The sequence below is a fragment of the Trichechus manatus genome, unplaced genomic scaffold, assembly GCF_000243295.1.
Source record: "Trichechus manatus latirostris isolate Lorelei unplaced genomic scaffold, TriManLat1.0 scaffold00049, whole genome shotgun sequence".
In the NCBI taxonomy this organism is placed as follows: domain Eukaryota; kingdom Metazoa; phylum Chordata; class Mammalia; order Sirenia; family Trichechidae; genus Trichechus; species Trichechus manatus.
The window spans coordinates 6,005,730-6,018,721 of record NW_004443985.1 but is presented as its reverse complement, the minus strand read 5'-3'; the positions used below and the strand labels follow the sequence as shown (position 1 = coordinate 6,018,721).

At 41.4% G+C, this 12,992-nt stretch overlaps 1 protein-coding gene across 6 annotated transcripts in view; it reads right to left on the bottom strand.

Annotated features, from left to right (window-relative positions):
- Positions 1-12,992, bottom strand: part of CLASP2 (cytoplasmic linker associated protein 2) — a 182,173-nt gene that overhangs the window by 69,613 nt on the left and 99,568 nt on the right. For all 6 annotated transcript variants that reach the window (XM_023732233.1, XM_023732235.1, XM_023732234.1 and 3 more), the window contains exons 17-18: positions 11,162-11,217; positions 9,763-9,936 (exon numbers count right to left, since the gene is read on the bottom strand). In XM_023732233.1, coding sequence (XP_023588001.1) covers positions 9,763-9,936; positions 11,162-11,217 — 230 coding nt within the window. The remainder of the gene's footprint in view (positions 1-9,762; positions 9,937-11,161; positions 11,218-12,992) is intronic.

Sequence of the window (12,992 nt, the reverse complement as noted above, 5' to 3'; positions counted from 1 at the left end):
TTCATTAGCCTGGTATTTTCATGAAGCATCTATAAAGCCAAAGACTTATCAATTCATCAGTTATTTACTTGACACACATGTGTTCTCCAGGATGTCAATGAAAACCAGTCAAAAAGGGTCAAATATGAATATTACTACTCACTACCACTAAAGAGCAAATATATATATATGTATATGTATGTGTGTGTATATGTAAGTGATGGTGTGAGAACGTATATATATGTATACATATGTGTGTGTATATGTAGGTGATGGTGTGAGAATGTATATATATGTATACGTATGTGTGTGTATATGTAAGTGATGGTGTGAGAACGTATATATGTATACGTACGTGTGTGTATATGTAAGTGATGGTGTGAGAACGTATATATATGTATACGTATGTGTGTGTATATGTAAGTGATGGTGTGAGAACATATATACAAATATAGGACTGAACATCAGTGAGAGTAACACATCACGTAACAGAGGCGACACCTCAAATAGGTTGATTTGGAAAATGAGAATAATTTGTTTTTAAAGGATCCAGAATATTATTATTAGAAGTGATTTCTAAGGGTTTGAGATACAAAAATCATCTCTTGATGGGTTTTCATTTCATTCAATAATTTTAAAAAAATTCATGAAATACTGTCAACATACAGAAAAGCAGAGACTACTAAATATAACTAACACTCATGTACCAAAACCAAGACTACCTAAATATTCCAATTTATCAGAGTTTACATAATAATTGACAGAAAAACTAATTCTCTCTTTTTCCAGAATCTTTAATGAGATGCTATTCTCACATCTGGTGGTGCAGTGGTTAAGAGCTCGGCTGTTAACCAAAAGGTTGGCAGTTCTAATCCACCCTCTGCCCCTTGGAAAACCACAATGGGGCAGTTCTACTCTGTCCTGTGGGGTCACTGTGAGTCGGAATCGACTCCGCAGCAATGGGTTTATTCTTACGCCATGGCTTACAGATTCAGTGTCTTATTTTAAGTTCTTAAAAGAAAGCACAAGTTCTTAGAGAGCTTTATGGTATCAGATGAAGCGAGGGGTAAGTGCAGATCACATGCTGTCTCGTATCAGACAAAAATATCACACTAAGTTGTTACTGAACCAAGCAAATACCGATAAACTGTAATCATTTGAACATTGGAATGTAAAAGGCAAAGCTTAAATTCAGTTTTGATTCAATGTTAGTTTAAAACTCACTCTTAAAAAGACAGCATCTGCAATTTGCATTTCATTTTCATAAATTAACCATAAGAACTTGTAAAATATGTCATTCTGTCTCTCTGTATCAGAGTTAGTAAACGGAAGGGTTGAAACAAATGACTTATGAGAGTTCTTCCCATTCTTCTGAATCTAATATCTTAGAGAAAGACTTAACAATATTCAGAAGTGTATTTCCAACAGCTCAGGTAAAAATACTTAAGATATTTTATTTAACTTACAGCAAACACTAACCTAGTATTTGAGTGGACTGGGATGGATATGCTTAACCAAAAATTCAATCATAGAACTATGCTGCCATTTTCACCCTAAGATTGTTGAGAAAGAAGTAGTACATTTCCGGAAATTAAGAAAATGAACAAAGATACAGAATCCAGTCATAAAAATCTCTAGTGATAGAATTAGAAAAGGAAGTTCTTACCATCCATCTTGTCAGAAGTATCCTCTTTGATGAAAGAGCAAGCAAAGAACAGAGGAAAACTTAGTATAACAGATTAAATGATTATATAATACCTAGAAAAATTTTTAAGAAGACAGAATTCATAGTACAGACATACGTATCAAGCTTGTTTTCAACTAGCTCATACTAGAAGTTTAAAATAGATGAGGCTCCCATGTGAGATAAAGGTTATGTCTAATGTACTAAAATAGAGAATTAAAAAAAAAAAAAATCGATACTCAGTTTGATTTTCACCAGCCTAGAGAAAGAAAAGTTAGTGAAGCCCATGTCCAGACCCCAGGCCCTTGCCCTCATCAGACAAACCCCTTGCTTTGGTCTGCTGACTTTCTCCCAATCCAACAGTAACCTCTTACCTGGCTTCCTGTTTTCCTCTCCAGCCTTTAACATACCCCCAAATTCTAAGCTTCAGCTCTCTCATTACCATCCTGTCTACTGCCTTGCTGTCCCCGCATCCCTAACCCTCTTTAGAACGGTCAGCTCCTAGGAAACCTCAAATCTGGGCCAACGTAACAACTCGCTTTCTCTACTGCGCGACTTGAGGTGCGCCGACAGTCTTCAGCGGGTTTCACCAGACAGAAACACTGTGCCCACGTTGACACATTTCACTGCTGAAGGGTCGTGGTCTGTGCAGCCCCCACCCTCGCCTCTGAGAGGAGACCTTTGGGAAACCTGAGCCCGGACTCTCTAGACTCCATCTGCTTATGAGTCTTTTCCCCTTGCTGATCCTGCTGTGTATTCCGCTGTAAGAAACTTCAGCTGTGAAGACAACCATCTGAGTTCTGCGAGGCCGTCTAGCGAGCGTCAAAGGTGTGCGTAGTTGGGGATTCCTGAAACGGTGCTCCATCTCTCTGGACCCTCACTGGTGATTCTAAACCTCAAGTCACCTCTCACGGAATGACCCTGACTTCCCCACGACAAAGTATTGACACCTTCCCGACTCTACTCTTCTTCCTGCCCCTCACCTACTTTAAAAAAAAAAGTGTATCTGAATCTACCCCTTTGCTCATTTCCTCTCCTTCAGCCTCAGTTAAACCCGTGCCTCCTCCGCACCGACGGCTAACCCCTCAGCCGTGCGCTACGGATCCCAGTCCTCGGGCCTTTCAACTCTGGCATGAATGGTCTCCCCCTCCTTGCAGTTCCAACTTGTCCTTCTCCACCGACTCTTCCATCACGGCAGAGAAACATGTTTAATGCCTCCAATCTTAAAAAAACAAATGTTCCTTAACAGGCAGCTCGAGACTTACAACAGGATTCTGTTCTGACAACTCTAATAAGTCAGTTCTTACGTAAGCTGAATACCTCTTTTTTTTTTTTTTTAGTTTTAATTATTATTGCTTTTTATTATCAGTATCTTTATAAATCAGATTTTTATCTGTCTTTAGAGGCTGGAAACATTACATATAAATTTACAGGTAAGATGACAGCAAATTACATGCTGTAACACTGCAGGTAGTACGTATTACTAACAATAAGATGTACCAAAAACACCGACAGCCTAAGTGCAGGTCGCCGTAACTGGAACACGACCTGAGTCGGGGACCAGCTGCACTGAGATTGCCTATGGGTTCTTTCACCCGTCTCTTCAGCACCCAGTGTAGGAGTAATTTATGCTCAGATTCTCCTTTTCACTTCTTCCTCAGCCAACTGAAATCTGACTTTTTGTTCGTAAGACACCACTGAAACTATTTATTTTCTTTTCGCTCATCCAAATAACTTTTGTTTTCCCAAAGCAATTCCAAACAAGTACAGTCAGTGGAACCACAACTTCATAAACCTAGTTGTTGAGAACATTCCTAAATATGCATACATATATTAAGGTCTCTTTAATGCAAATTTTTTTGTGAGTGTCTCCCATCATATGAAGCTTACTGTTTAGGCTAAAGATAAAGGGTAAAAGAACACTCATGATATCCCTGCTGCCAAAAGACTCAGTACTTTAGGGAAAAAATACAAGGGGTACCTGCTTTAAGGAATGTGCTGAGTTTAATATTAAAGAGGTGATTACAGTCAGAACAACTCTCTAAAGAATTCCCAGTCCAAAGTCCAACATAAACCTCTCTCCCAAGTTCTAGAAGACTATATCCCAACTGCCTCCTGAACCCTCCAATTTATGTCCCACAGGGACATCAAACTCAAAATATTTAAAACTCACTCCACTTTTAGGTGCTCATTTCTTCCCAGCAAACTACCAACAAATTGAGAGACCCTTTGAGTACGGAAGCATATACCACTGGATCTCCTAAGAGGGTGCCTGGCAAAAACTAATTGCTCAGTAAGGGTTTACTAAAACAAATGGGAACACTCCGTCGGAGGCATAAACGCTCGGCGTAGAACAAAACAGAGACTGCGGTAGTCACGTGTGCGTAAGACTGAACAAGGAAACTGTATGTGTATGTGAGGGAGACACAGGGAGAGGGACAGGACACCTTTACCCAATCCTCTGAAGAGCCACAGCGTCCTTGGGTGTGAACACGGGCTAGCTGAAGAAAAGAGAAAAGGGGGAAACTTCCCCCTTTTGTAATGAAGCAAACATAAAATTCAAACTTTAAAGAACCAAATTAAATCAATCTCATTGCACTATTACAGGCTTTCTTATGAAAAGATATTGTTGCAAATGAACTTTCTGGTTCTCATTAAAACATTTAAAATATAATGACTTTTGTTCTGGTAATAAACATAACAGATCTTCAGTGTAATTTTTCTGAGTTAGAATAGTTTTTTTTTCCTTCCATTTTTTTGGAGAAATAATTCATAACCAAAAAATTCACCCTTTTATAGTATACAGTTCAGTGATTTTGAGCATATTCACGTGGTTCTGCAACTCTCACCACTATGTAATTCCAGACCATACTCATCACCCTAAAAAGAAACCCAGTACCCATTAGCAGCCACTCCACATTTCCCTAACTCCCACCCTGGAAGCCACTATCTACTTTGTTTTTGTGGATTTGCCCATTCTGGACAATTCATAAAATGGAATCATACAAAATATGGTCTTCTATGTCTGGCTTCTTTCACTTAGCATGATTTCAGGATCATCCTTATTGTAGCTTATATTAGCATTTATTCCTTTTGTTGCCCACTAACATTGTATTGTATGGCTCTACCACATTGTGTTGATCCATTCATCAGCTGATGGACATATGGGTTGTTTCCACTTTTTGGCTTGTATGAATAATGCTGCTATGAATGTTCATGCTCATGTTTTTGTGAGAATATGTTTTCATATCTGTTGGGTATATAGCTACGAGTGGGATTTGCTGAGTCACATAGTAACTCTATATTTAACTTTTTGAGGACTTGCTGTTTTCCAAAGCGGCTGCCCCATTTCCTGTTCCCACCAGCAGTGTATGAGGATTCCAATTCCAACACATCCTTGCCAGCACTTGTTATTGCTCGTCTTTTTTGATTCTAGCCGCCCTAGTGAGTGTGAACTGCTATCTCATTATGGTTTTGTATTTCTCTAATGACTCGTCATGCTGAGCATCTTTCCACATACTTATTGATCATCTGCATATCTTCTTTGGAAAAATGTCTATTTAAAATCTTTACACATTTTAAAATTGTCTTTTTTTAAATGGAGTCGTAAGAGTTACATCCAGTCTTGCATCTGCCTATAATTGTACACAACTTGATGAAATCATTGCACATTGTTTGACAGTCCGCATCCGCGGATTTTCTTTGAAAACTATGACCTGTTAATGGCTGCAGAATACACGTAAGGATGTCACGTAATCACTCCTCTTTTGTTACCTATTAAAAGTTGATTCAGAAAACAGCCATTATTAAAAATACAATGAATATTCTTTTTTACTGCTTGACATAATTATCTAGACATTGATCTATTGGGTCAAGAATTCTGAATATTTTTAAAAGCTTTAGAAAAAGTGTTCCATCACTAATTCACATCGGCACTACAAGAAAAGGCCTTTTTCACCATATTCTTGTCAACAATAGGTACTAACTTTACCTTTCTTGTTACGTTTACGGGTCTTTCAACTTGCATTTACAGTAAAACCTGAGAAAGCTGGAACCTGTGTAAGGCAGAAATCTGTCAGAGAAGGAAAACCCAAATGTTTTCCACTAAAATGAGCGATAGAAAAGTGGTAAGACTGCCCCCGTCAAAGCGGAAAACTTGCGAGACCCAGAAAAACACGGGAAGTCCTGTCAAGTTCTGGCTCTCACAAGTTTCACTGTATTTGATTACCACTGAGGTTCAACGTTTATTCTCATATTTACTGGCAATTTTAATATGTGCTTTTACTGATACATGCGGATTTTTTTCTACAAAAGTAAACACATCTGTTTCTCACAGACCTGAAAAACTTTTTGATATATTAACTTCTTTTTGTAACATGTGCTTAATACCTTTTTCCTTTTAGTTTTTAGCCACGTGATTTTCTATTTTCACACTTAAGCTTTAAATCTGAGAAACATTTCCTTCATTGTTTCTTTGCTTTTATGTTCAGAAATTCCTTCCCCAATCTGAAATTAGAATTCTCAACTACAATGCTTTCATCTAGTTGCTTTATGTTTCTTTCAACTTTTTAGTCATTCAGAATGAGTTTTTATATGGCATGAAGCATTGTTCTAACTTAATTTTGTACTGAATAGTAAATCAACTGTCTAAACACCACTACTGAGTAATCAATCCTTTCCTCATGGTTCTGAATGCAGCTCTGTCAACTTGTTACATACTACCTTCATACCTAAAATCTCTGCACTTCCTAGTCCGTTCTGGTGCCAGCCTCGTCCTCCACCAGTCCTACTGTGTCCTGGCAGTTACAGCTTTATAACAAGTATCACTATGTAGCAGGGAAAGCTGCTCTTCCAAGTTTTCACAGGTATTCCCTTCATTATTATTCTTGGTTCCAATTTTTCTCAAGTATTCTGATCCTTTAATTTTTTCAGATAAGTCTGAAAATTATTATGAAAGTCCAAATTTTTTAAAACTGGAATTTCAATGAGTTTAATTCCACTTATATATTGATTTTGGAATAAAATCTTTGTAATATTGAGTCTTTCCTTCAGGACATGGCTCCAATAGTTCAAGTCTCCACAGTAAATTTTTATAGATTTCATTCTCTAAGTCTCTCAAATGTCTTAAATTGTTAATGGGTTATTTAATATTTATGTTGCTAACTCAATATGGGTAATTTTATTTAACTGAAAGCCACTGTATTTTACGTAATTTTTATCTTGTATAATTATTTTATATCCAATCAACATGTTTATCTTTCAGTCATAAGAATTTCCTAGTTGACTCTCTAGGGGTTTCTGAAATATCACCTCTGCAAATGATGTTAATTTCTTTCTCCGTCTTTGCAATAATCTCTAACCTCATTTTCATTTCATGCCATGTTCATCAGAGTGACTTACAGAACAATGCTAAGCTGACGGTGACGGTGGGCAAGCTGATGGACAAATGGGCCAACAGACTGCTGCTGACATAAAGGGTAGAAGGCTGTCCAAGGAAGGAAGGGAAAACAAATCGACGTATACACGCTCCTCACTTACCGACAGGCTTAGGTTCCAAAGGCCAGGTCGTTATGCGAAAATTGGTTATTATGCAAAAAGGGAAGATTCTTTTTTTCCTGTTTTCATACCATCCTTTTGTTTGATTTCTTTTATTTACAGAATATGATCATTGAACTAATAACAGCTAAGAATTCCTGATGTGCTCATTACTGTGATGAGTCCAGTTACACTTACTCCTCTGCGGAGGCTTGGAGGAGACAAAGCTGCATAACGCCAGGCCGTGTGACTGGCGGGCCCGTGGCTTAACCACTTCACCTTCCTCCTGAGCTGGGTCCGAGCTTCCCTTGCGGAGCTGCCACTGTGTTCAGGATCCTGGAGACTGCTGTGCCCTCTGGGCCTGGCGAGTCACCGAGGCTCAGGGCTTCCCGCAAGGGTGCTGGGAGGTTAGCCAGGCACCCGGCCCCACAGAGGAGGAGCCTTTAGGCCCAGTTTGGCTCACTTTGGGGTGTCATTAAAGTCACATGTACTTCTTCCAAACATCCTCTCTGGTGCCTCTTTCTTTCTCCCTTCCTGCCCATGGCAGTGTTGAGCTGCAGGCCCTCAGGCCACACAGGAGCTGGGAACCCAGAACAGGCACCTGCTGGCTCGCTGCCTGCGCGCCTGCCAGGGGCCGTGACCACGCAGGACGCTGCCTTGTGCGGCAGCTGTACGCTGTGCCCCTGCTGCAGGAGGGAGCAGAGGGAGGGGGGCAGCAGGGTCACCTTCCCAGAGACCACCGGAGGCCCTCCAAGAGGGAGGGGACGTTCCGCAGCCTCTGCCGCCATGTCTACCTCCTTGTTAATGTGCAAAAAGTCGGACAGATTTTTACTATTGTCATAAATGCGAAACGTCAGATAACTAAATAGTTGGTAAGTGAGGAGTATGTGTAAATGTCTTAACATGATGAAGACTATCTATAAGCCACTGTATCAGGAACAGATGTTAACTTTTCATCAAAGGCTTTGGGTACGTAGTAAGATGACCATGTGGTTTTTCTTTATTGCCCTGTGATGTTCCTTCCTGCAGGTGCCAGTCACGTGACACAGTAATGCTGACACCGCCACGTTAAGCCCTCCCCACTGGCCACGGGATGTCACAGTTGCTGACACACCGCTGAATTACGTCTGCCGTCATTTTCTTCTTAGGATGTTAATGTCTACATTCATAAACGGGACAGGTTTTCTTTGTATGTGCTTTTGGGTTTTGAAATCTCAGGGTTAAACACATATGCAGTTCAATTTCTTTTGAGTATCTTCAGAGTTAAGAATGCTTCTTATTTAAAGCATGATTCTTACTGAAATGCTATTCACTTTACATAGGTACAGAAACACAAACCAGAGCGTTCAATCCAAATAGTTCAGAGTGGTTCCCTGGTTGCTTTATCAGAATAATCCAAAATCCGATGATACTTTAAGTGCTCTGACTTGTCACTGTACTTCTCAGAAATCCCAGAAACAAACATACAGTAAAACAGGAAAGGCAGGTGGCTCTCCCAAGTGCACATACATGACTTCAGAAGCACAAAGCCTCTGATACAAAGCCGTTCTTCCGCCTGTGCTCATCTTACTTGCCTGTTTATCTGAGCCAAAATAAAGCACACTTCAACTTGCACATCTAATTCATAAAAACCTCAAAGTCGTTAGAGGAAGCACAGGAAGCAAGGCTGTAGACAGGAAAATCAGAGCAGCAGGTAAAATTTTAGGAATAGAAACAGTAATAAACAGAAAGATGTGGTTGTGTTCCAATCTGTTTTCTGTTCATATAGCGAATCACGATGATATCAAACACATATAGGTTTACTTAATTAAAAACACAAGACAAAAATGTCTATGAATAATATATGATTGTGCTAACTTTTCCAACAACATACCTAACATGGACAAATTAAAATTGCCCTCTGCAATTTATACTACCAGAAGTTCACAATAATTTACTGTATCTTTAAGACACATTATTCAAGTTTGCATTGCATTTAGTGACATGGTCAAAAGAAGAGTTTGAAGAGAGAAAAATCAAGCATAGACAGAGATAAGCAACATGGAAAACCAACCTCATGCTTTTAAGTTGATGGACATAAAAATATAAAAAAGAACAAGTTTGGAATAGTTTTTGGAATATATGTTTAAGCTGCGATTAGACACAGAGAAGCTTTGCTGTTCTCCCAGGTCCTTAAAAGGCCTTAACTTCTTGGTAAAGGAATAAAAGCAGGAGAAAGAAAAGAGAACAGAGAAGAGAAGCGGGATCCAAGGCCAGTGCCTTTCCCCAACTCCCTCGGTAACCAGTGGCTTGATGGAGCACAGCTGCAGAGCTGTGTGGAAATTCTACGGGCAAATCACGGAACCAAGGATTGTTTATTTGCTCAGTAGAACAAGGAGGAGGACAAGTGGAAACCAGGCAGCTTAGATACCTCAGAACTGTGTCCCCAGTATGAAGCCATACTAAAACGTGTCCACCATCCTTAACTAGCAAGAATAAAATGGAAATCATTAAGACATCATCCTGCCTTCACTGCCTTCTTACCAGGGCGAGAACACTGTGCAATTTCCCATTGGGTGTCTTACCTAGAGATGCGTAGCAACCTGGATTCAGGGCACCTGCACCTAAGCGCCCGCTTCGCACAGACTGCCCGGCAGCATGATGCGCCTTGGCACCAGCAGCAGCATTCACATCGATGTCACTTCGTGAACGCTGCAGGCTTCCTGGAAGGGAGCTGGCTTTGCTGCTGCTGGCTGACACTGCAAGACACAGCAGAGGCAGCCTGTTAGTTAAATCACTGCCCAAAACCAAAAAACCAAACCCACCGCCGTCAGATCCATTCCAACTCAGAGCGACCCCACAGGACAGAGATCTTCCCCATTGGGTTCCCAAGGCTGTAATCTTTACAGAAGCAGACTGCCACATCTTTCTCCTGCAGAGCAGCTGTTGAGTTCCAACTGCTGACCTTTCAGTTAGCAGCCGAGCGCTTAACCACTGCACCAGCGGGGCTCCTTGAAATCACTGCAAGCAACATGAAACTTGTGTAGACTTGAAACCATCCCGAGCTAATCCACAATGACCAACGGTCAAGAAGAAGGCAGGGGCACAAAGGGCAATGCTGTGAAGTACTTTAAAGTGAGAACCTCAGGTTCAATCCTGGCACAGCCAAAGCTTCTAAGGGCAATTTTCTCAGTGGGAGAAAAGGAGAAAAATGATTGTACTCTGACTGCAAAATTCACAGGACAGTTCTGGAGAAGACGAGATGATGCTTATGATTTATGAAAATAAAGCACTGTGCGTGATAAAGAGATGGCAGTAGTTTTATTTTTTACTATCAGAAAAATGCAAGAACTGGAGCGGGAACAGGGACACTCAGATCAACGCAGGCTCTGCCACTCTTAGGTAGTGCAAAGTAAGTCATCAGGCTTCTGGTTGTTGGTTTTTGGTTTTACAAGTGAGGAATTTTATAACCGTGCGGCATCACCCAGCATCCACTGCTGTCGAGTCGATGCGGACTCATAGCGACCCTGCAGGACAGAGAAGAACTGCCCCACAGGGTTTCCAAGGCTGGAATCTTTACCGAAGCAGACTGCCACAGCTTCCTCCTGCAGAGAGGCTGGTGGGTTCGAGCTGCCGACCTTTCGGTTCGCAGCCAAGTGCTTAACCAACATGCCACCAGGGCTCCTCAACTGTGAGTCATGTCCCATTAACAGTTGTGAAATCAATCAAGTGGGACATAACCAGCATTTTTTAAGGGATGAAATGGAATAAAAACAGAGCACATCACAAGAATGCGCAAGTACCGTTTCACAGAACTTGTGCATATAGTATGCACGTATACTGTAGGCACGCACACGCACAGCGTATTTGTGTGGTACTGGGTTACGATGTAAAATGATGTTTTTCACTGTGAGTCACAGGCAAGCTGTCTGAAGTTGCCACCTTAGAGATAAAATATGCTATGATCCTTAAAAAGGCAATTACCTCTTCCAGCCACAGTTGATGGATTTGCTGTAGACCACTTGGAAGAAAAAGGACGACTGCAAAGTGAAAAAAAAAGCCTTTAGTAACAAGACTTAATTTACCACCGTTCTGGTAACAATGAAATACTACTAAGTGAGTTTTGTGAAGAAAACGAAAGTTAAAATTACAAGTTCCCAAAGTACTTCTACTTTTGACTTCCATTTTACATATCGTTTTAGAAGAGTCGTTCTCACACACGTCACCATAGATCAATGGTGTCTCAATAGGCTATGAAGCAAAAACGAAATAGCTGGCAGTGAGTCAAGGCTGTGAGCTTGACACGGGAAGGGGCAGGGTTACTTCTGTATGGTCTGGTCCTCAGCACACATCACAGTGCCCAGCACCGAGGACCCTACAACAGCACTCTCCACCACTTGCCGTCTGTGATGGAGAGACAGGCAGGGCTGTTAGCAGCCCACAGGGAACTCAGCATACGCGGAGCCTCTCACCGAAGCCATATGGTTGTGGCCACTGGCGATTCGTGCAGGTGTCACGGAGATAATCTGCTACCCACAGCAGTGCTATTGTGTCACTGCCTGGGACAGCGGACAAAAGGCTAAGAGCCACTGCTGAGGACAACACGCTGGCGAATTACGTATCTCATAGAACCCACCATTGTTTGTTTACTTATCTTTCATTACAGAGGTACTCTGCAGCCCACAGATACACAACACATCTAAATAGGTACATAATGAGGGTCTAGAAAGTACACCTATGAAGTTTAAAGGGGTGCGAGAGGGAAGCAAAAGCCCCTAACTGGTTTATGCCAGAAAAATATTTAAGTTATATTATTGAATAGTACATTTGGTAGTTGGTTATTAAACCCAATGTTATATTATTTTATAACCGTCCCCTAAAATTGTTACCCTCTTATATTGAGACAGACCACTTTAAGGTCCACAAAATTTAAAGCTGTTAACCCACTTAGGGGTAAGGCAGAAGATAGGCCTGGCGATCTGCTTGCATTAAGATTACAGCCAAGAAAACCCTATGGAGCAGTTCTATTCTGCAACACAGGGAGATGCCATGAGGTAGAACTGACTCAGTGGCAACCGACAACAATATGTTTAAAGTTGCTATCAAAAACCAAACCCACTGCTGTCAAGTCGATTCCAACTCATAGCGAACCTATGGGACACAGCAGAACTGCCCCATAGGGTTTCCAAGGAGTGCTTGGTGGATTTCAACTGCCGACCTTTTGGTTAGCAGCCAAATGCTTAACCACTGTGCCAGATGCTATACTAAAGTAAAATAATGTATCTTGTTTAGATCCTTGCTACTCAAAGTGTGGTCCACGGACAAACAGCTTGGACATCATCTAGGAGCTTGTAAAAAGTGAGACATCTCAGGCCCCACCCTGACCTACTGAATCAGAACCTGCTTTTCAATGAGATCTTTAGGATTCCTGTGTACTTTAAAGTTTGAGAATACTAAAATAAAAATGAGGAGAATAAAGCAACAAAGCTCATCTGAGGTGAGGTGATCATCACAAATTTAAACAGAGGTATAGATGAGTAATTACTCCTACAGTAATGATATTCTGAAATCAGATCAGATCTGCTTTTGTTCAAAAACTCCATGTCACTGAGCTTGCGTACAGCCGCTCTTCTGAAACTGAGCCACAGGCAGAGGTCCTCCTAACAGCTCCCAGCTGACCCGACTCGGCACAGGTCCTCCTGAGGGCCCCCAGCTGACCCGACCCGGCACAGGTCCTCCCGAGGGCCCCCAGCTGACCCGACCCGGCACAGGTCCTCCCGGGGGCCCCCAGCTGACCCGACCCGGCACAGGTCCT